General features: G+C 45.0%; 2 protein-coding genes across 3 annotated transcripts in view; one reads left to right on the top strand and one right to left on the bottom strand.

Moving 5' to 3' along the window:
• Positions 1-13,119, bottom strand: part of USP37 (ubiquitin specific peptidase 37) — a 29,571-nt gene extending 16,452 nt beyond the window's left edge. The window contains exons 1-7 of one of the 2 annotated variants that reach the window (XM_075829104.1): positions 12,923-13,119; positions 9,195-9,390; positions 8,363-8,534; positions 6,978-7,075; positions 6,678-6,850; positions 6,075-6,149; positions 59-153 (exon numbers count right to left, since the gene is read on the bottom strand). In XM_075829104.1, the coding sequence (XP_075685219.1) occupies positions 59-153; positions 6,075-6,149; positions 6,678-6,850; positions 6,978-7,075; positions 8,363-8,534; positions 9,195-9,350 (769 nt within the window). In that variant the 5' untranslated portion in view covers positions 9,351-9,390; positions 12,923-13,119. The remainder of the gene's footprint in view (positions 1-58; positions 154-6,074; positions 6,150-6,677; positions 6,851-6,977; positions 7,076-8,362; positions 8,535-9,194; positions 9,391-12,922) is intronic. The other variant, XM_075829105.1, reaches the window with a different exon arrangement.
• On the top strand, positions 13,105-22,824 carry CNOT9 (CCR4-NOT transcription complex subunit 9). The gene is made up of 8 exons (XM_075829107.1): positions 13,105-13,339; positions 16,143-16,322; positions 16,423-16,538; positions 18,432-18,541; positions 19,476-19,585; positions 19,794-19,892; positions 20,829-20,920; positions 22,093-22,824. Exons 1-8 carry the CDS (start codon positions 13,316-13,318, stop codon positions 22,259-22,261), a joined length of 900 nt encoding a protein of 299 aa, XP_075685222.1. The 5' UTR covers positions 13,105-13,315; the 3' UTR covers positions 22,262-22,824.

Here is a 22,824-nt window from a genome sequence, read left to right on the forward strand (position 1 = left end):
TAGGTGTGGCGCTGTATTTGAATGAAAGCAGCCATTGTTACAGCACAAAGACAATTACCTGGGCGATTTTCTTCTGTCTGCTTAAAATGTAGCTGTTTTTCACGGCTGCTGTTCAGAAATTTGCGGCCAGGGTCTGTTAATGCTTTGTTGGTGCTGCACAGAGATGGATAAAAGTAGTGCAACGCTTGCGTTAATACATCAAAATATGAACAGTGATACAAAAATAAAAAATTAAAAATATATATAGAAAAGCAAGCTTGGCAAATTCATGATTAGGTCAGAGATGACCGTGCAAACAAAACCTTTTGATATTATGTAGCGTATAGGAATCCGTGCACTTGAATCACACATGCTTGAGAATGAAGCTTTTCAAAAAGGATGTGTAAAGAGATGGTGAGAAGCCAAAATATCAGGGACAGAACAAATCCTCACACGACAACAGAACATGGAATTGTCCAGCAATATGGAACGATAGGCACCCAACCAGCCCTGACTATTTTACTCCGCAGTGCTCCCAGTCATGAATGACACCAACGTAGTGTGTTTGCCCTTTAATTTGTAGGCACCAGTGTCCGATATGGAAAATTTACAGTCCAGTTATCAAGCTACATCAATAAATGTATTTATTAACCGCTTCCCGACCGCCCACTGTATATTCACGTCGGCATTTGCTGGGCTCTGTGCAGTGCCGACGTGAATTCACGGTGGGTGTTAAAAGCGCGATCCGGGTGTCTCAGAGTAGCGCTGACACCCGGATCGCGCTGTTATCACCTACCTCTGTTCCCGGAGATATGGTCGGGACCTGATTAGTTCAGGTCCCGGTCATGTGATCGCAGGGAAAGTGTGTTGTAGCAACGAACTGGAAAGTTTGTTGCTACAACAAACTTTCCCGGTGACCGATTGCTGGTGCTGCAGTCGGTTACAAGGCAGAACCGGGGGCCATATAACGGTCCCCGGGTCTGCCATGCACAGCAGCCTATGAGAACCAGCCGGATGACAGTCATCATAGGCTTCCTGTCAGTGTGACTCTCAGCGTCACACTGACAGTTTATAATACGTTACACTACCTAGGTAGTGTAATGTATTATAGCAGCGATCAGTGCTGCCAGGCTTCAAGTAAAACAAGTAAAAAGTAAAAAATAAAGTAATAAAAAAGTTTTATAAAAGTGTAAAAACAAGTTCTAAAAGTTACAAAAAAAAGAATGCTTATTTTCCCTATAAGAAGTCTTTTATTATAGGAAAAAAATGAAAATGTTAAAAAAAGTACACATATTTGGTATCGCCGCGTTCGTAATGACCCAAACTATAAAACTATAATATTATTTTTCCCGCACGGTGAACAGCGCAAAAAAAATAATTAAACAAACAATGTCAGAATCACTTTTTTTTGGTCATCAACCCTCCCAAAATATAGAATAAAAAGTTATCAAAAAGTCGCATGTACCCCAAAATAGTACCAATAAAAACTACAACCCGTCCCGCAAAAAACAAGCCCTTACACCGCTTTTTTGACGGAAAAATAAAACGTTATGGCTCTCAGAATATGGTGACACAGAAAAATAAATAATTTTATCAAAGTGATTTTATTGCGCAATCGCCACAAAACATAAAAAACCTATATACATCTGGTATCGCCGTAATCGTACCGACCCGCAGAATAAAGTAAAATGTCATTTATAGCGCACGGTGAATACTGTAAAAAAAAAAAAAATACAAAAAACATTGTCAGAATTTATGTTTCTTTGTCACTTTGCTTCCAAAAAAATCTAATAAAAAGTGATTAAAAAAAAATCACATGTACCCTAAAATGGTACCAATGAAAAGTACAGATTGTCCCGCAACAAATAAACCCTCACACAGCTCCGTTGGAGAAAAAATAAAAAAGTTCTGGCTTTCAGAATATGGGCAGAGTGTTCCAAAAGCGGATAGGATCGGGCGCCATTTATCAGTGCGACACCGGCCACATATCTGCGAATTATTATTTATGTACCCCATTATTATACCCTCTTATTATACCCTGATGTACTCCGCACAGATTACATACGCCCCCACATTATAAACTGAAATACCAGCAAAACCCCAAACAGAACAACTACCAAGCAAAATCTGCGCTCCAAAAGCCAAATGGCGTTCCCTCCCTTCTGAGCCCTGCAGCGTGCCCAAACACCAGCTTACGTCCACATATATGACATTTTATATCCGGGAGAACCCGCTCAACATTGTATGAGGTATTTGTCTTCAGTGGCACAAACTGGGCACAATATATTGTGCATTAAAATGGCACATCAGTGTAAAATTTTAATTTTCACTTTGCACCATCCGCTGCGCATTAACGCCTTGGCGCACCACGACTTAATAGCATGTCGTGGTGCGAGGGGTTATTTATGGAGCGGGCTCATGCGCTGCGCACGCTCCATATTCTGCAGGTGTCCGCTGTGTATTACAGCTGACACCCGGGACTAACGGACAGGAACAGCGATCGCGCTGTTACAGGAGCCTGTAAAATGACATTATACTGCAATACATTAGTATTGCAGTGTATTGTACCAGCGACCTAATGATCGCTCGTTCCAGTCCCCTAAAGGGACTTTTGGGAGGTTTCCACTGTTTTGGTACCTCAGGGGCTTTGCATATGCGACATGACACCCGAAAACCATTCCAGCTAAATTTGAGCTCCAAGAGCCAAATATTGTTCCTTCCCTCCTGAGTCCAAACAGCAGTTTATTACCACATATGGCGTATTGCTGTAATCGGGACAAATTGCTTTACAAATTTTGGGGTCATTTTTCTCCTTTATTCATTGTAAAAATTAAACATTTCTATGTTTTTTCAGAAAAAAGTAGATTTTCATTTTCACGGCCTAATTCCACTAAATTCAGCAAAAAAACTGTGGGGTCAAAATGCTAACTATACCCCTAGAACAATTCCTTGAGGGGTGTAGTCTTCAAAATGGGGTCAGTTTTGGGGGGATTCCACTGTTTTGCTCCCTCCAGGGCGTTGCAAACGCGACATGGAACTGAAAACCAATCCAGCAAAATCTGCGCTTCAAAATCCAAATGGCGCTCCTTCCCTTCTGAGCTCTGCTGTGGGTCCAAACAGCAGTTTAGTACCACATATGGGGTATTGGCGTAATCGGGAGAAGTAGCTTTACAAGTTCTGGGGTGCTTTTTAATCTTTATTCCTTGCAAATATTTTTTTTTATATTTTTTCAGAAAAAAAGTAGATTTTCACTTTCACAGACAAACTCCAATAAATATAGCAAAATACCTGTGGGGTCAAAATGCTTACTATACCCCTAGATAAATTCCTTGAGGGGTACAGTTTCCAAAACCGTCTCACTTTTGGGGGATTTCCACTGTTTTGGCACCACAAGATCTCTTCAAACCTGACATGGTGCCTAAAATATATTCTAAAAAAAGGAGGCCCCAAAATCCACTGGGTGCTCCTTTGCTTCTGAGGCCTGTGTTTCAGTCCATTATCACACTAGAGCCACATGTGGGATATTTCTAAAAACTGCAGAATCTGGGCAATAAATATTGAGTAGTATTTCTCGGGTAAAACCTTCTGTGTTACAGAAAAAAATGTATTACAAATAAATTTCAGCAAAAAAAATAAAATTTGTAAATTTCACCTCTACTTTGCTTTAATTCCTGTGAAGCGCCTAAAGGGTTAAGAAACTTTCTGAATGCTATTTTGAATACTTTGAGGGGTGCAGTTTTTAATATGGGGTGATTTATGGGGTCTATCTAGTACATAAGGCCCTCAAAGCCACTTCAGAACTGAACTGGTCCCTGTAAAAATGGCCTTTTGAAATTTTCTTGAAAATGTGAGAAATTGCTGCTAAAGTTCTAAACGTTGTAACGTCCTAGAAAAATAAAATAATGTTCAAAAATCTATGCAAATATAAAGTAGACATATGGAATATATAAAATAGTAACTATTTTGTGTGGTATTGCTATCTGTTTTACAAGCAGATACATTTAAAATGAGAAAAATCATAATTTTTGCAAATTTTCTCTAAATTTTGGTGTTTTTCACAAATAAGCAATGAATTTATTGACCAAATTTTTCCACTAACATAAAGTCCAATGTGTCACGAGAAAACAATCTCAGAATCGCTTGGATAGGCAAAAGCATTCCGGAGTTATTACCACATAAAGTGACATGTCAGATTTGAGAAAATGGGGCTGGTCATGAAGGTCAAAATGAGCTCGGTCTTGAAAGGGTTAAAGGGGGTCTCTGGATTTATGTAACTAAAGCTTTACCATTCTGTAATATTAGAATTTCAATTGCTTGCCATTTTCAAGAGCTCTGCTTGCTGTTACAGAATTTACATTCTTGAGCGAGCCAATTTCAGGATCTCTATATAAACTGCGCTATCCTGCAATGACCAGAACAGAGAATAAAAGGTTTTCCCTCACGGACAGCAAGAAGTGATTAAAATATATTCCCAAGATCAGGGACTGCGTCTTTGTTTGCAGGAACTTTTCATTATAATACTGAATATATTTAGAAAACCAAAATGCGGTCTATGGCTAAAGTCAGACAGAAGTTATGACCCAGCAGGAGAACTTGTACAGGTCAACCGCTGTCTAGGACCTTAGTGCATAAGACGACGTCCTTCACACAGGGTCCCCCCCCCCCCGTATTTTAAAATGCATGTGAAAAAAAATCCTACACTAGCGCTCTTATGTCGTGTATTGTAACTGACATGTTTGAAGTTATACATAGAGAAGTCTATGGAGAGAAACTAGAAAAAATAAATCCTGTAGTTTCAGCATGCTGCGTTTCAATAGAAACATCCCCGACCCCAGAATAAAGTCACAATCCCAAACCCTGTGTATGGAGACATTTTCATCTTTTACTATAGACTTTCAACTAACATCTGTCCACAAGGTTTCAGAAAATATCACCCGGCTTGTGGTCTCATCTGATTTGCATCATGTACGTAGCGCTTCCCCTAAAGGCGGGGCAAATACGCTGCGCAAAAGGCACGCAACGTATCCGCCCGCCCTGTGCGCCGCAGGGAACTCCGGGCAAAAAACTGCACCAAACGGTGGTGCAGTTTTTTGTCCGGAATGTCCGCTGCGGAAAACTGCAGCACTTACCCGAACTGCTAGCAGGCCGGCATCCTGGGACGACGTTTCATCCCAGGAGGCCGCTGCAGCCTGTGAATGGCTGAAGTCATCCCAGGAGGCCGGCCCTCTGACGTAATCTAGGCCGGCCTTCTGGGATGTTTCATCCCATGTGACCGACCCTACAGCCTGTGATTGGCTGCAGCGGTCTCCTTGGATGAAACGTCATCCCAGGAGGCCGGCCTGAAGGAAGAAAGACTCCTGGGTTAGTAGAAGATTTTTTTCTTCTCTGAGTTGTGTTTTTTCGCTGCAAAAAAAAACCACAACAACTACTGCTGTTTTTGTGCGAAATTCACCTCCCCATTAAATTCAATGGTGAAAGCCTGCAACAAATCAGCAGCGTTTACGCAAATACAATTGACAACCTGCGGAATAAAAAAAACTGCACGGCAAGTCAATTTCTGAGCGTTTTTTCCGCTCCGTATTTACGCAGGGTGCGGATGAGATTTGTTTTCTCATCCACTTTGCTGCTACTGTATTTGCTGCAGATTATCCGCAACGAATGCCGTTGTGGAAAACCCACAGCATATACGCTGAGTGGACCGACCCAAACACTGCCTCTCCAGCTGTTGCAAAACTACAATTTCCATCATGCTCCGACAGCCACATGCTGGGAGTTGTAGTTGACCTAAATACATACATCTGGGATAGCCGTGTCAGCAAAAGTCCCATAGACCAAGATGTGAACATTGCAAGAGGTTACATAATACGTGTTTAACCCAATAATCTTACACATCGCTGACAAAAGAATGGATGAAAGTTATAATTCAGTGCGGAGTAGATGGCCTCACAAAAACGTATGATATCTGGTAATGTGCGGAGATCAAATGGAGCTGGACAAATAAAAAGCCAATGAGTTAGAAGTCACAGCCAAGCAAATTGAAAGGAAAACTCCCAAAAGCCCTGGGACCGACTGATAAATGTGCAACCCCAACGTACGTAGAAGAATCATTCTCTTTAGGGTAATCGTCAATCTCTGGACTTGAAGACCGTAATCGTTTCCTTTTTTCACTCCTGCGAGTGTAAAAAATAGGTCAAGTTGACTCAGGGTAAACCCAAGTCCCCTAACTGCACCAGCAATGGGTAACAAAATCAAACAGCAACAAATGTGTTATTCCAAATAATGAAAGGAGCTCTCTGGGTTTTTTTTTTATCCATGAAGAATAGGAGGGATTTCCCAATACGTCATAATGTGATACGATCGCAATGGGGAACACCCTTTGTGCAATGTACGTGTGCCCCATGCATTGCACAGAGTGAGGGGGGGGGGCATGTGCAGAACTAAGTGCCGCAACATTGTTTATATGCAGCGGCGCTCAGGTCTGCGGGCGCCGTATGTTTTAGAACATGTATTGTGAAAGCCCTCTTATACTTCATCATTACAGCTCCCATGAAGTATCTCTGCTGTATTGATATAATTTGACATACATAAAAGATATAATAATGCACTAACATAACTTCATAGTGTCCCATGTCATAGTACGGATGACGGCTATACTTCTACACGGCTGTGCAGGGCTTATTCAGCAGCTAGTTAAATACCTGGTTTCCATCAATCCCGTCCTGTGTGGAGTAGAGGTTGCAGGTGTATTCCCACAACGACTTGGAGTGATGCTATTTGGTGAGGTTTTTCCTGGAGTTCTTCCATTATTGCTTAGCGGCTTTTTGATTGGTGTTTCATCTTTACCATCAAAGCTTACTCTCTTGGTAGGAGTCTTAAAATATAAAAATATAAAAAGTAAAAAAAAAAAACATAAAAAAATAAATGTATAATAAAACTTCGTTAACTTTTTTCCATTCACTGACTGCTGCCCTCATTTTTTAGGGTAGGGCTGCGCATACCTGGCTTCTGTTATTAGTCAACGGTCTGATGCTTTCCCTCTGAATACTTCTGTTCCCCAGTATGCCTCCAAAGCTTGCAGATCCTTGAGTTGGTTTCACTGATAAAACAAAGTGGCAATAAAAGTAATGGTTAGGGTATCCAGACTGTACAAAAAAAATTATAAACTGGATGTCTGCCCCACAAGGGAAATGACATGGCAATCACATATACATTAGTAACTCAGGGCAACCACTGTCCATATGTCCTACTAATATGGTCCTAGGAATGGTTTTAGTGCTGATGTTTTGCAGAGTTTTTATCAGGCAACAATTGAGTCTTAAAATGGTTTTCCAGCCGCTAAAAATTGATTGTCTATCCTCAGGACAGGCCATCGATATCTGATGGGTCGGGGTCCGACTCCCAGGACCCCCGCCTATCAGCTGTTTTGAAGGGGGGGGCAGCGCTCCAATAGGAGGAGAGGCTACAATACCTGTGAATGGCCGCTGACGATTCACAGTGAGCAGGAAGAAATGAAAGGGAAGCAGCGCTCGTACGAGAATTGCCCCCCCCCTTCAAAACAGCCGATAGACGGGGGTCCTGGGAGTCGGACCCCGACCTATCAGCTATCGACAGCCTGTCCTGTGGATAGGCCATCAATTTTTAGCGGCTGGAAAACCCCTTTAACTTATGTGATCCTTGTTTGGTTTAGTATAGTGACTGAGGGGACGGCACTTGTTGGGCAGGTTGTTTAAAACGGCTGGGACCATAATTCGTTGCGATGTTTGTAATTTGTCGGGTATCTGAGGAAAGGAGTGTAGGCACGGAAAACAGAATACTGAAGGACCCATCACACCCGACGCATGGCCTGTTTGAACGGTTACCATCAGGTAGAAGATATAGGGTGTTTAGGGCACGTACATAGGTATAGAGAAAGTTTATACCCTTCTGCAGTGCGTTTTTTAAACCGGTTTTAAATGTATTTGTACGTAAGTTTGTTTTATATGCGCTGCATTCTGATATTTTTCAATTTGAGAATATATGTAAAATAATTTTTCTCATTTGACAATAAAATACTATTCAATTCTAGGGCATATGAATGTCAGAGAGGGATTCACTGCTCAGGATCCCCTTTCTAGAAGTCAGAGCGGCACTCCGACTGTTGTGAAATTTCAATTCCCAGCATGCCAAAGGGCTGTCAGAGCATGCTGGGAATTGTAGTTCCTCAAAAGCTGGAGTGGCGAAGGTTGTTGACCCTTGGTTTACACTGATGACTATGCATTTGAACAGCTTGCAATACTACTGCATGCAAGCTTAAAAAATAAGAAAGCCTGAATATAGAAAGTGACATTATAAAATAAAGACCATGGCTCTCACGAGCGGTTTACAGTCAGGATGAGGGTCTTACCCGTTTGTGCCTTCTCAAGGTTGATAGAATCCAGGAGGTGTTTCAGCTCCCCGGCTTCCTTGCTTGGGACCTTGTCAATAGTAAGGGAACTGGAATCTTTCATTGTAAGCAGAAGTCGCGACTGCTTCATCCCAACCGGCCGCAGGACAACATTTTTGATGTTCTGATTAAGCTATAAAAAAATTAAAATAAATTGATATCATCCTAAGATCTATAACTGACAAAATGAACAGGTATGAGGTGATCTATAAATATAGGCAAAACAGGCAGAACTAGAGGCAAGTAGAGATTTGGCAGTCATCAAGTGGGAAGGAGGGAGGTTAGTAAACATTGCCGGGGTAAGAGGACAGTGCACAAAGCCCATTGAGATCATGGAGAACCCACGTAATGCACAGACGAGCAGGGTCCTCCAGACTGAGGTCTACTCTGTGATGTGATCGACAATATTGTGATCCTGTGTGTTAGAGACACAGAGGACCCACTCTCAGCCGAGCCGTCCGTTCACTGACTGATTCAACTGAGAGCGCAATATACAGCTTCTATGTAAAGAGGATACAAAGAAGCTGTATCGAAAAAAACAAAAAGGATAATTTTTGATAAAAGTTGTATAATGTTTCTAATCCCCTAAAACCTACTTTTTTTTAAAAAAAAAAATCCTAAAAAAAAGGTGCTTCCTTTCTTTTAAAAGAGGCCCATTTGAAAAAAATAAATAAATGAATGAATGAAGTGCAACCCGAACGGTCACCATGGGCAGCTACTCTACTTTTCCACCTTGTTGCTCCCCATTTTAAGCGTCTGCTTGCTGTCAGTGAACGAGAAACATACAACAAACCTGAAATTTTGCTGGCGCTCCGCCGGCATTGAAGTTTACGACAAGGGTGAACTTGCTGTCCTTTTCGATAACCACACAGTTGCCTTCCTTCCATTTTGATGTCCCCATATTTAGGCAGTGTATCCGGATTGAGCCGTGCAAAGACAGCGAAGCCATTTTAATTAAGGTACTTGTTACCCTATAGACAAAAGACGATCTAAAGAAAAATCAAAAGTCAAAATGAATCAAGACAAAACGATTAAAACGCTTATAGGATGAGCAGAAAAGTAACAGGATTTCTATACAAAGTAATTCTTAATTATAGTACAGAGAAGGAATCAAAGCACAATCCATTAATTAAAAGTGTTATCCCATCTCGGACATTTATGGCAGATCTACCTGACAAGAAACAAACCAACAGCTGGTAATTATTCCACAGGCTCAGAGAACACAGTAATTTCTGGCTTGGAATAATTAAAGAAAGTAAAATATATTGATAAATGAAAGAAAATCTTACACCATCGTATGTACACAGCTCTTATGCAGAGCTAGGTGTCTCCATGCTTACATATAACATGTTCCTTTACCTCCTCCTCTTGATCACCTACAGACAGACGAGGAGGAAGAAAGGAACACATGACTGCAGAACCAGACTACACAGGACTTCTAGTCTGTTACCATGGAGACAGATGTGCATAGGAGCTGCATACACAAAACTGGAGGAACTTTGTAATTTATTTTAAGCAGCACTGAATAAAAATGGCTGCAATTGTGTCCATAGCCTTTAGTAAAAAGAAAGATATCAGCCAGAGCCTGCTGATACTTGTAGCGCCAGACAGAGCTTGCTGATACTTGTAGTGACACAGACAGCAAGAGCCCGCTGATACTTGTAGTGCCACGACAGCCAGCACCTGCTGATACTTGTAGTGCCACAGAGACAGCCAGCGCCTGCTGATACTTGTAGCGCCAGACAGAGCTTGCTGATACTTGTAGTGCCACGACAGCCAGCACCTGCTGATACTTGTAGTGCCACGACAGCCAGCACCTGCTGATACTTGTAGTGCCACGACAGCCAGCACCTGCTGATACTTGTAGTGCCACGACAGCCAGCACCTGCTGATACTTGTAGTGCCACGACAGCCAGCACCTGCTGATACTTGTAGTGCCACGACAGCCAGCACCTGCTGATACTTGTAGTGCCACGACAGCCAGTACCTGCTGATACTTGTAGTGCCACGACAGCCAGAGCCTGCTGATACTTGTAGTGCCACGACAGCCAGCACCTGCTGATACTTGTAGTGCCACGACAGCCAGCACCTGCTGATACTTGTAGTGCCACGACAGCCAGAGCCTGCTGATACTTGTAGTGCCACAACAGAGACAGCCAGCACCTGTTGATACTTGTAGTGCCACAACAGCCAGAGCCCGCTGATACTTGTAGTGCCACAACAGCCAGCACCTGCTGATACTTGTAGTGCCACGACAGCCAGCACCTGCTGATACTTGTAGTGCCACAACAGAGACAGTCAGAGCCCGCTGATACTTGTAGTGCCACAACAGAGACAGCCAGCACCTGCTGATACTTGTAGTGCCACAAAAGCCAGAGCCCGCTGATACTTGTGCCACAACAGAGACAGCCAGCACCTGCTGATACTTGTAGTGCCACAACAGCCAGAGCCCACTGATACTTGTAGTGCCACAACAGAGACAGCCAGCACCTGCTGATACTTGTAGTGCCACAACAGCCAGAGCCCGCTGATACTTGTAGTGCCACGACAGCCAGCACCTGCTGATACTTGTAGTGCCACGACAGCCAGCACCTGCTGATACTTGTAGTGCCACGACAGCCAGCACCTGCTGATACTTGTAGTGCCACAACAGAGACAGCTAGAGCCCGCTGATACTTGTAGTGCCACAACAGAGACAGCCAGCACCTGCTGATACTTGTAGTGCCACAAAAGCCAGAGCCCGCTGATACTTGTAGTGCCACAACAGAGACAGCCAGCACCTGCTGATACTTGTAGTGCCACAACAGCCAGAGCCCACTGATACTTGTAGTGCCACAACAGAGACAGCCAGCACCTGCTGATACTTGTAGTGCCACAACAGCCAGAGCCCGCTGATACTTGTAGTGCCACAACAGACAGCACCTGCTGATACTTGTAGTGCCACAACAGCCAGCACCTGCTGATACTTGTAGTGCCACAACAGAGACAGTCAGAGCCCGCTGATACTTATAGTGCCACAACAGAGACAGCCAGCACCTGTTGATACTTGTAGTGCCACAACAGCCAGAGCCCGCTGATACTTGTAGTGCCACAACAGCCAGCACCTGCTGATACTTGTAGTGCCACAACAGCCAGAGCCCGCTGATACTTGTAGTGCCACAACAGAGACAGCCAGCACCTGCTGATACTTGTAGTGCCACAACAGCCAGAGCCCGCTGATACTTGTAGTGCCACAACAGAGACAGCCAGCACCTGCTGATACTTGTAGTGCCACAACAGCCAGAGCCCGCTGATACTTGTAGTGCCACAACAGAGACAGCCAGCACCTGCTGATACTTGTAGTGCCACGACAGCCAGCACCTGCTGATACTTGTAGTGCCACAACAGAGACAGCTAGAGCCCGCTGATACTTGTAGTGCCACAACAGAGACAGCCAGCACCTGCTGATACTTGTAGTGCCACAACAGCCAGAGCCCGCTGATACTTGTAGTGCCACAACAGAGACAGTCAGAGCCCGCTGATACTTGTAGTGCCACAACAGAGACAGCCAGCACCTGCTGATACTTGTAGTGCCACAAAAGCCAGAGCCCGCTGATACTTGTAGTGCCACAACAGAGACAGCCAGCACCTGCTGATACTTGTAGTGCCACAACAGCCAGAGCCCACTGATACTTGTAGTGCCACAACAGAGACAGCCAGCACCTGCTGATACTTGTAGTGCCACAACAGCCAGAGCCCGCTGATACTTGTAGTGCCACGACAGCCAGAGCCTGCTGATACTTGTAGTGCCACGACAGAGACAGTCAGAGCCCGCTGATACTTGTAGTGCCACAACAGAGACAGCCAGCACCTGCTGATACTTGTAGTGCCACAACAGCCAGAGCCCGCTGATACTTGTAGTGCCACAACAGCCAGCACCTGCTGATACTTGTAGTGCCACAACAGCCAGCACCTGCTGATACTTGTAGTGCCACAACAGAGACAGTCAGAGCCCGCTGATACTTGTAGTGCCACAACAGAGACAGCCAGCACCTGTTGATACTTGTAGTGCCACAACAGCCAGAGCCCGCTGATACTTGTAGTGCCACAACAGAGACAGCCAGCACCTGCTGATACTTGTAGTGCCACAACAGCCAGAGCCCGCTGATACTTGTAGTGCCACAACAGAGACAGCCAGCACCTGCTGATACTTGTAGTGCCACAACAGCCAGAGCCCGCTGATACTTGTGGTGCCACAACAGAGACAGCCGATACTTGTGGTGCCACATCTGCTAGCGCGGTAATTCATACATATAGAGGCAGAAACACAATCAGTCATGAAGTAATCGTCAGGCGGTCACAGACCCGGGAAGCATAGAACGAGAGAACACCGTGACAGGACACTGGGGCTGACACACGAGTGTGCCCTATGACCTCCGTACACAGCGCTGCTGACAGCACGGACACCATGAAGAGACCGCAAAAGCACCCGGGGGCAGCGAGAACATGACAACGAATCCGCCCACAGTCTCCCCCACTCACCATATGCGGGCTCCCTCCGCCTGGCGCCCCGATCCCTCAGCCTGTCACACGTACCACACACGATTTGGCGGGAACCTGAGAACCCTCCTAGCGCAGGAACGAACGTAAGCGTCAGGAGCGAACCGACGCACTGCGCGTCTGACGTCATCGCGCAGCGCACCTTGATGACGTATATACGGGATTCCCCTGCTTTGTTCCTAACTAGATTCTAACGGCGGCGCTCTCTAATTACGTCACTACCCTGCGGCTTTCTTCTGTCATCCGGGTACTGGGGACGTAGGTCACGTGAGCTGGTGACGTAAGGAGGAGGGGTTCCGGTTGTTGTGGGAGTTAGGAGAGTGGCGGGTACGGTGCGGGAGGAGACACCAAAGAGCCTGAAGGCGGGCTCCAGACATGCACAGCCTGGCCACAGCGGCGGTAAGTAGCAGTCCGGTAGGAGGGAGCCCATGTTTAATAATAGCAGGAGGCCCCAACCTCTGGAGGGGACTGTAGGCCTGAGAAACGCATACAGGCAGGGGTGCCATAAACTGAGGAAACAGGACGACCATTCCTGCAGCTTCATCCCCCTAGAACATAAAGGTTCATCAGTGCGGCCTCCACGAGTGCGATTACCAGAAAAGTCGCATATGAGGTTGTTCGATGTTGCCCGGCAACCTTGAAAATGGCTGTCATTGGACGAAAAATCCAGTTTTGCTGATACGTTTTTTTTACGGAATAAAAAAAAAAAGTCACCTGGTAAATATCCAAAACTGTCTAAAACCGGCGACATGACGGACGGGCGTGAGTTCCACCAGCGATTATCACACCCGCTCGCTGATAATCGTGACAGGTGGAGGTGAAAAAATCGGACACTAGAGCGATCGTCAAAATTCGTTACTTTTGTTCCAGTATAGCGACGGTTTATACAAAAGTGACAACCGGATTAACCCCTCAGCTACTGACCACAGTCAATTTATCAGCTGTCCGGGCTGAGGCGGTGACACTAGTTTTAATATTACACCCAATACAAGAAACCTCTATATCTCCATGATCAAGAAAACAAAAAACTGCCGATCGTGCCGCTGCTGATTTATTACTATACGATCGTTTTAGGTAGGAGTTCCCATGAAAGGTGTAATCGCTGTATAATGAAAACTGCTGCAACTTTCTAATATACGTTTCAATTTGTCACAATTTTCAAGATCTCTGCTTACTTTCAGTGAATGGACTGTTCATCCAGAGGTTGAAAACCTGTACAGACCTAATAGTTCTCACAGCTGACGGTTTGCTACAATTGTGTCCAGTCTAGACAATCCTCTGTGAACTAAACACATCCGCAGCACAAATCTCTCTCTTTGTCCTGATAGTTTGTTACAATGTATCATTGCAGCTAAAATGTATGAGGCTAGAGGATTGTCTTGACTGGATACAACTGTAGCAAACCCTCCGCTGTGAGAAGTATTTGGTTTGTAGATGTAAATCCCTTTCTGTTTCCTGACCAGAAGAGATCTTGAAAATGGTTAGGAATAAAAATGGTGGCCTCACAATGACAACCCCTGGGGACACCCCTCTATTCTACTCTGGTGGACCAGACGTGTCCACGCTTTGCTCGTCCGTTATTTAATTTGAATGGGGGCATGTAAAGCTACATTGTAACTGAACAGGTCTTCAGCGTCTGGATGAATGTTCTATTCACTGAAAGCAAGGGGATATCTCGAGAATGGTGACATCGTATATACTTATTTTTTTTAGCCATTTGGACTAATAGTAGCGTGGACCTGTCTCCACACTTTGCTGCTCTTACATAGGGCTGCACATTCAGGTGACCGATCCGCTTTAGTCGCATAAAACCTGGAAATCCCCTTTAAAGGGGTTGTCCAGGGTTAGAAAAAAGGTCCAGAAACAGCGACATTCTTGTCCGTGAGTTAGGTTGACTTAAAGGGGTTGTCCACGATGAGACAAATGATGACCTATCCGCAGGATAGGTCATCAGTATATGATCTGTGGGGGTCCGACACCTGGACCCCGCATCAATCAGCTGCTCTGGGCGCTGGATGTTTTGGAGGGTATGCACTAGTTGGAGCCGGAAGCAGATGGATCCGACCACAGCATAGTGGCCGTTCTTCAGCACTTCTTCTATTCACTGGAATAGGAGCAAAGCTTCAGCTCGGCCGCTATTCCGTGACTGAAACCATCTGATTCCGGCATGGACGTCCGGTGCTCGGAGGCAGCTGATCGGTGCAGGGTCCGGGTGTCGGACAACCCCTTTAAATGGTACTGAACTGCAATACCAGACACAACCTATGGACAAGCGTGGCGCTGCTTGTGGAAAAAAAAATCACACCCTTTTTCCTAATCCCAGGAAAACCGTTTATATGCTTTATAATACTTCTGAGTGGGGGTTGTTTATGGCAGAAGATCACCCCCCCCCCCCCGCCCTTTGTTAAACGTTTAGCTACACTTTAAAGAACTTCTGACATGTCATAGTGACCTGGTATACTGGTTATCCACAGCACTCACTTAGTCGGAATATCTCCACTCGATTTCAGCGGGATGCAAATTCCAAGTCCATTGATCCCTTCTGGACAATCAATTGATGCAAGAAACTTGAGGACAGCGTCCGTATGGCAAAGGTGTAAAAGTGTTTTATTAACACATCCCAATAACAAAGTGCTACGTTACGACTCCGCAGTGACATGTCAGAAGTTTGGATTGGTGGGGGTCCGAGCACTGAGACCTCCACCAATCGCTAGAACCAAGCCGCTGAAGGTCTCGTGTGAGCGCTTCGTGTCTGTTCTTCATTTTCCGGAAAGCCGATGTATCGGAGTGCGGGCTGATAGACTTTCTATTGAGTCAATACACCGATACATTGTTTTCCGGGAAATGCTGAACAGAATCTAAGCGACCGAGCGCTTCAGCTGCTTCGTTCTAGTGATTGGTGGAGATCTCCGTGCTCGGTCCCCAACCAATCCAAACTTCTGATATGTCAGATGTTTGTCAAATGTTTAGCTGCACTTTTTTAATATATATATTCAATCTTGGTAAAGCTGCGTGTGGTTGGTGGCTGCCTGTCACGTGAAGGAGTCTGGCTGGACATACACATAAGACTCCATATACATGCGTGCTTGGCTGAGGGAGTCGCCTCTGTTTCCTCCAAACACCTCTGACCACGGCTGATCTCCTGCCATGTAATACTCTGCAGCATGTGATGTAACTCTGTACTTTTCATCTCCTCGTGTAGCCTGTGCCGGCAGCTCTAGCGCAAGTCGACCGAGAGAAGATTTATCAGTGGATCAATGAGTTATCGAGCCCCGAAACGCGTGAGAATGCCCTGCTGGAGCTCAGCAAGAAGAGGGAATCAGTCCCAGACCTCGCCCCAATGCTGTGGCATTCATTTGGCACTATCGCAGCACTGTTACAGGTTTGTCTTTTATATTCTGAGGTTTTTTTTTGTTTTTATTTATTTTTTATTTTTTTGAAATTTGCATTAATATCACTCTTAATTCTTTTATTTTCTGCAGGAAATTGTAAATATCTATCCATCCATTAATCCTCCGACCCTGACAGCACATCAGTCTAACAGAGTGTGTAATGCTCTGGCCCTGCTGCAATGTGTGGCTTCTCACCCGGAGACCAGGTAACGTCTTATGATCAGGGGAAGACGGAGCAGAAAACCTTCAGCAGTCAGCCTTGGGCTACACGGACACTTTGGTCACACAACGTAAAAATGTGCATCGTTTGTTTGCGACTTGCTGTCGCAGGCCTCACCAAAGGCGCCAATAAGCTTTACATGTCCGGTTTGTCCAGCCAATTCTTTTCCGAGCCAGACACAACTGATGGAAAAGTTGTGCGCTTTTATCACCAATGCAGCGTCCATAGCCGGACAGAGAAATGATGCGTGCTACGTTCCTTGTCCAGCTCAGGGCGACTTCTGTCAGAAGCATTAATGCAACTGGATACAAAACTGACCCCAGAGGAAAATAAGGGATCGGTTAGGCCAGTTATTTATATAAAACGCTTAAAGGGAACCCGTCACCAGCATTTCACCTATTAAACCGACTATACCTGGTGGTAGGGGGTGAAAAATCATTTCTATATAACCTATAACTGTCTTCTTAGTCGGCTCTGTACCTTTAGTATTTAGCTTTTTAGTGTTCCCGCACCGTATGCTAATGAGCAGAAAAGAGTCAAATCTTCATTTGAAAAGAGTCAAATCTTCGTTTTGAAAAGAGTCAGATCTTCATTCCTCAAGTCTTTCCGAGTTTACTTCGCCTCCTTACTTTTGATTGACAGCTCCTCGCCTTCCCCCAGCACACAACATCCCGCGCTTGTGCATTGATGTCCTCTTTTGGGGTGTGCGCACAAAGGGACACCGGATTATTACGATAAAAGGCGCGAAACGTTTGCAGACCGTTATTTACAGTCGGAGGAGGAGTTTAGGAGAGGGGATAACGGCAATTAACTTTTTATAGCAGCTGCCAGTGAGGGATAAGTAACGTTCAATAGGTGAAATGCTGGTGACGGGTTCCCTTTAAGGAAAATAAGACAGGAGGGTCAGACATGTGAACAAGTCCTTAAAGGGGTTGTCCAGGTTGGGGGTGGTTATTCATACTGATGATTTATCCACAGAATAGATCATCAGTATATGATCGGTGGAGGTCCAACACCCAGACCGCGCACCGATCAGCTGTTCCGGCTGCCTCCCTACACCGGTAGTTATGCAGTGGTTGGTGTCAGAAGCGGATGGCTCCGGTCACCGTATAGCGGCCGTGCCGGGTTACCGCAGCTGCTCCTATTCACTTGAATATGAGCAAAGCTGCAGCACGGCCGCTATACTGTGACCGGAGCCATCTGCTTCTGACACCAACCCCCACATAGCTTCCGGAAGCAGCTGATTGGTGCGGTTGTCTGACACCCACCAATCATGTACTGATCACCTATCCTGTGGATAGGTCATCAGTCTGAAAAACCGGACAACCCCTTTAAATACCAGACGGGGGAGTATTAAGTTCACAAGTTATTTGCAGGCAGAAAATTCTGCCTGGAAAAATCATCTCCGTTTTTTTTTTTTAAGTGGTTTTGTACCACAGGTGTTATTTTCACACGTTTTCTTACCTCTTCAACAGGCAAAGGAAAAAACCGCAAGCGTTTTTTTTGCCATGAAACGCGTCCAAGCGCTGTGGCCATTCGCTGCCTTTTTTTCCGTCTCCTATTGATTTCAATGGGGTTTTTGAGGCGTAAAACGTCTCGATAGGGCATGTTGGTTTTTCCCCGCGAGCGTTTTTTTTTCCATTTCCAGGGAAAAGAAACTCCTCCACCTCCCATTAAAATCAATGGGAGGCAGTTTCGGAAGTTTTTTGCCGCGGTTACCGCAGCAAAAATCGTTGCAGAAAACTGTGTGTGAACAGGGCCTTAAGATTTCAGTTGAGGCTTTTACATGTGTGGGTGACATGAAGGAGCTTTATTATACGATGATTATGTAATTCTTCTCACCAATATTTCCTTTCTTCCCACATTGCTTCTGTTCCAGGTCGGCTTTCCTCGCTGCGCACATTCCCTTGTTCCTCTATCCCTTCCTGCACACTGTCAGCAAAACGCGGCCTTTTGAATATCTCCGTCTGACCAGCCTGGGAGTAATTGGTAAGAACCGGCGCTTATTTCTGATATTTTCTTAACAATTAATTAAAAATGACAATTGCCGCTCTCACCACCCCTGTTCATTTGCTCATAGGATGTATTTGGGTATATTAGAGGGGGGGGGGGGGGTCCATGTTCTGGTCCCTTTTCTATTAGTCAGAAGAGAGAACGGCTACAAAGACCGATCCTTGCTCTACAGGGACCGGCCTTGTCCGTACATTACATAGATGGTCCATTGATTTCACCTGGTGATGTATAATGCAGCTGCGCGCGCACCTCCCCCGTCTCATGCTGCATCTCATTTTGCTGACTTCACATTTCGGCGGGAGATGCAGCTACAGACCTTTAAATGTGAGGATCTTGGTGCACATTTTGATTATATTGGGTGAACTCTCCACGACACGGGGACCTCCTACAGATGGGTGGCTCGCCCCTCCCTCTCTCGGGCCCTTTTTCTACTTTGGGTAGGTAGGGAGCAGATTTTTTTTTTTCTGCTCCAATTAAAAACAACCTTGAACAGATGGGAGGAACGCATGACCGAGATGGAGGCAGTTACCACCCCACATGTACAATATGAAAAACAGTCAGGACCTGCTAACAAAGTAAAACAAATTGCTGTGACTGCAATGCAAAAGCGAACAAACCCAAAAGAGGCAGCAGCACCCTGCGGCCGCCAAGAAATATTCAAATGCAATTTTTTTTTAATTGCGTTACTGCCATATTTACTAGACTGTAAATGAGAGGTTCTTCGCGCACGGATTGATCGTTATTTGAGGTCAGGGTTTTAGTTTGGAGACTTTCATTTGCACTACAAACCTAAAAGAGGAACATCAAGTTCTGCTGACCTGCGGTAAATCACAATCCGTGCAGACGCGTTTTGGGCGGTCAGTAACGAGGGAACGTCACGCTTTTTAATAATGTTTCCTGCCTCTAACAGGAGCTCTGGTGAAGACGGATGAACAAGAAGTCATCAACTTTCTCCTTACGACAGAAATTATCCCTCTGTGTCTGCGGATTATGGAGTCTGGAAGTGAACTCTCTAAAACGGTACAGCCCCCCCCCCCCCATTCTTTTATACAGTGATTTACTTACAGACACTGACGGCTTTTATGGATTCCTCTGTTTGATGCTCGGTCTAGGTCGCCTCCTGTCTGGACCGGGCTGCAGCCGGATCTCAGAGCTCACGTGTAAAGACGTTTATTGAGAGCTGAGAAGTTGCGCGTCTCTTCTTACAAAGCTTTTTTTTCTTTTTAAGGTCGCCACGTTCATTCTCCAGAAGATCCTGCTGGATGACACTGGCCTGGCCTACATTTGTCAGACATACGAGCGGTTCTCTCATGTTGCAATGATTTTGGTAAGATTTAGGTATATTTTTATTTTTTTTATATGGTACTGTGATGTTATTGGCCCATCCTGAGGATAGGCCATCCGTATCTGATTGGTGGCGTCCAACTCCTGCAGATCAGCTGAATGAAGGCGCCGCGTCCTCTTCAATGTTTACCTGGTCTCGATTGGTTGTGCCTGTACTGCAGCTCCGTAAATGGGACTTAGCTGCAGTACCAGACACAGCCACAACAAAATATATGGCGCTGTGCCTGGGTAAACTTTGTGGGGGACACGGTCCTTTCATTCAGCTGATCTGTCTGGGTGCCAGGAGTAGGATAGGTCATCATTATTCCTCCCGAAAAAAAAACCTTCAATGTACATATAGCATTTGGACGCTGCAGCTTTTTGAAAATGTGTAAAACACTAAATGTGAGCTCGGGCTGACGGATTCAGTAAATAGGGAAGGATGCAGCTGTTCTGTATAGAGAATACAGAACAGCTGTATCTAAAAAAGTAAAACAAATTAACAAGTTTACACGAAACAGTCTGATCTATATATTAAAAAAAAAAAAAAAGCCCTTACAGATTTACATAGCCTTTAATGCATTATATTTTTCTAAATGTTATGCAAAAATGCATGAAGGCGCCCATGTGTAAAAAGCTGGGGGGGGGTTTTTGGCAGGGGATTGGGGTTCACATGCGTACAGTGTCTTTCAGTAGGTATGAGGGTTATGATTCAGATTTTATTTTTGCACGTCAGTAGTGTGGAGGTTGTTTTTCAGCGAGTAGTGAAAGGGTTAATACAGAATTGTTTGGAATATAGGCTCTTATGTTATAATTTTAAGCTATCTTTGTGTTTTTCATTTTATTTAATTCTTTAATTTCTTGTTTTATTTTTCCTTTTTTAGAACCTTTTCCTTTCCTTCAGCTCTGATACCGTATTTGATCCATTTGTCTTTTGTAGGGAAAAATGGTGCTGCAGCTCTCTAAGGAACCGTCTGCCCGGCTGCTGAAACACGTTGTCCGCTGTTATCTCCGCCTTTCTGACAACCCCAGGTATGTGGTTTTTTTTGTTTTTGAATATTCCTATGAATGAGACTGAACTCTGAGCCTTTTCATATGTACTTTATTTTAATCCTTCTACGGAGCCGGCAACACGAGACCTTTTGGGCTGCTTCAAGTGACGTCATTCAGGCGCTGGCACAATGATCCAGAAAGCATTGACTCCTTTGTGCGCCTCGCTGATGTATACTGAAGTAGACCAGCGCTCCTGCGTTGGCGGCTCAGTACAGGAGTTGAAATAGGTATGCGAGAAGCACCCACAGCATCTTGTTTGACCGTCAAACCCCCGGCTTTGCCCACATAATAACATCTATCCCCGCCGCCTTCTATGCTCCCATATCCCTACCAGCATCCGTTCTAACTTAGTTTTTATTAAAAAATTGTTACTTTTTTAGATAGAGCTGCTCTGTATTCTCTATACACAGCAGCTGTATGTAGCGATAAATCCTATTCCCGTCAGGTCTGTGGAACTGACGGGTTCAGTGTCAGCGGGTCCAGGGTGTCTTGACAGTTCATAACTTAGATGTGATCGATAACAGACACGCAGGACCCGCTGACACTGAACCCAACCCGTCAGGTCCGCAGGACTGATGGATTTAGGTCACAGCGAAGGATACATCTGCTCTGTACACCGGATACAAAACGGCTGTATCTCAAAAAGTAAAACTAATAAAAACTAATTATAAACACGCTGACTGACTTGCTTAATAAAAAAAAAATGCCCCTCAAAGGTTTACAAAGCTTTTAACATGCTGAGAGTATTGTTATCCTCTTGAAGAATATTTATTTAGGGTATGTTCACACGAGGTCATTACGTCCGTTATTGACGGACGTATTTCGGCCGCAAGTACCGGACCGAACACAGTGCAGGGAGCCGGGCTCCTAGCATCATAGTTATGTACGACGCTAGGAGTCCCTGCCTCGCTGCCGGACAACTGTCCCGTACAGTAATCATGTTTTCAGTACGGGACAGTTGTCCGGCAGCGAGGCAGGGACTCCTAGCGTCGTACATAAGTATGATGCTAGGAGCCCGGCTCCCTGCACTGTGTTCGGTCCGGTACTTGCGGCCGAAATACGTCCGTAAATTACGGACGTAATGACCTCGTGTGAACATACCCTTAGAGTGAACTATGGGACCAAAGTACCAAATCTCCATTGTGTTACAGAGCACGTGAGGCGCTGAGACAATGTCTTCCTGACCAGCTGAAGGACACAACATTCGCCCAGGTACTGAAGGACGACACCACAACCAAACGCTGGCTGGCTCAGCTGGTAAAGAACCTACAAGAAGGTCAAGTCACAGACCCCAGAGGGATTCCACTTCCTCCGCAATGACCTCATGAAGGAAATGCGATGCAGCCGTTCTGATGAGCGCAGGGTTTGGTGCGGCAGAGATTCTGTCTTCGCAGGATCACAGTCGGGTTCTTCTTTTTGAAGACTTTCCTGGCTCAGATGTTTGATCGGCCAGTTCTCGGATAGGAGGGATTATTTTTTTTTTGCATCCGCGCAAGGATTGTAATGAGGGACTCGGCGTTCTTGTTGATCAAGAACCGGCCGCTCTAAAACTTCATCCTGGATCTTCAGGTCACTGGGCTGCGGTGATCTAGTGTCATGTTTACAAACTACTAACATATAATGAAGTCACCTGAACGTCCTCATCGTCCACTGCCGGCCCCTCTCGCTCTCTGCGCTTCTTTCGAAGCTTCTCGCTGTGTCCCAACTTTACAAGAAAAAATTACAAATTGAATAAAACTTTTATATTTTCACTACGGAGATGTTGAATAATGCGTTAGTTTGCAAAATGTTTTGCAGAAATGTGCGCAAAGCGTTCTAAAAAAAAAAAAAAAAAGGCTATGGTTTCTTCATGTGTTGCAGGTTTTATTAAATACTGAATTCAG

Source organism: Rhinoderma darwinii, chromosome 6, assembly GCF_050947455.1.
Source record: "Rhinoderma darwinii isolate aRhiDar2 chromosome 6, aRhiDar2.hap1, whole genome shotgun sequence".
Taxonomy (NCBI): domain Eukaryota; kingdom Metazoa; phylum Chordata; class Amphibia; order Anura; family Rhinodermatidae; genus Rhinoderma; species Rhinoderma darwinii.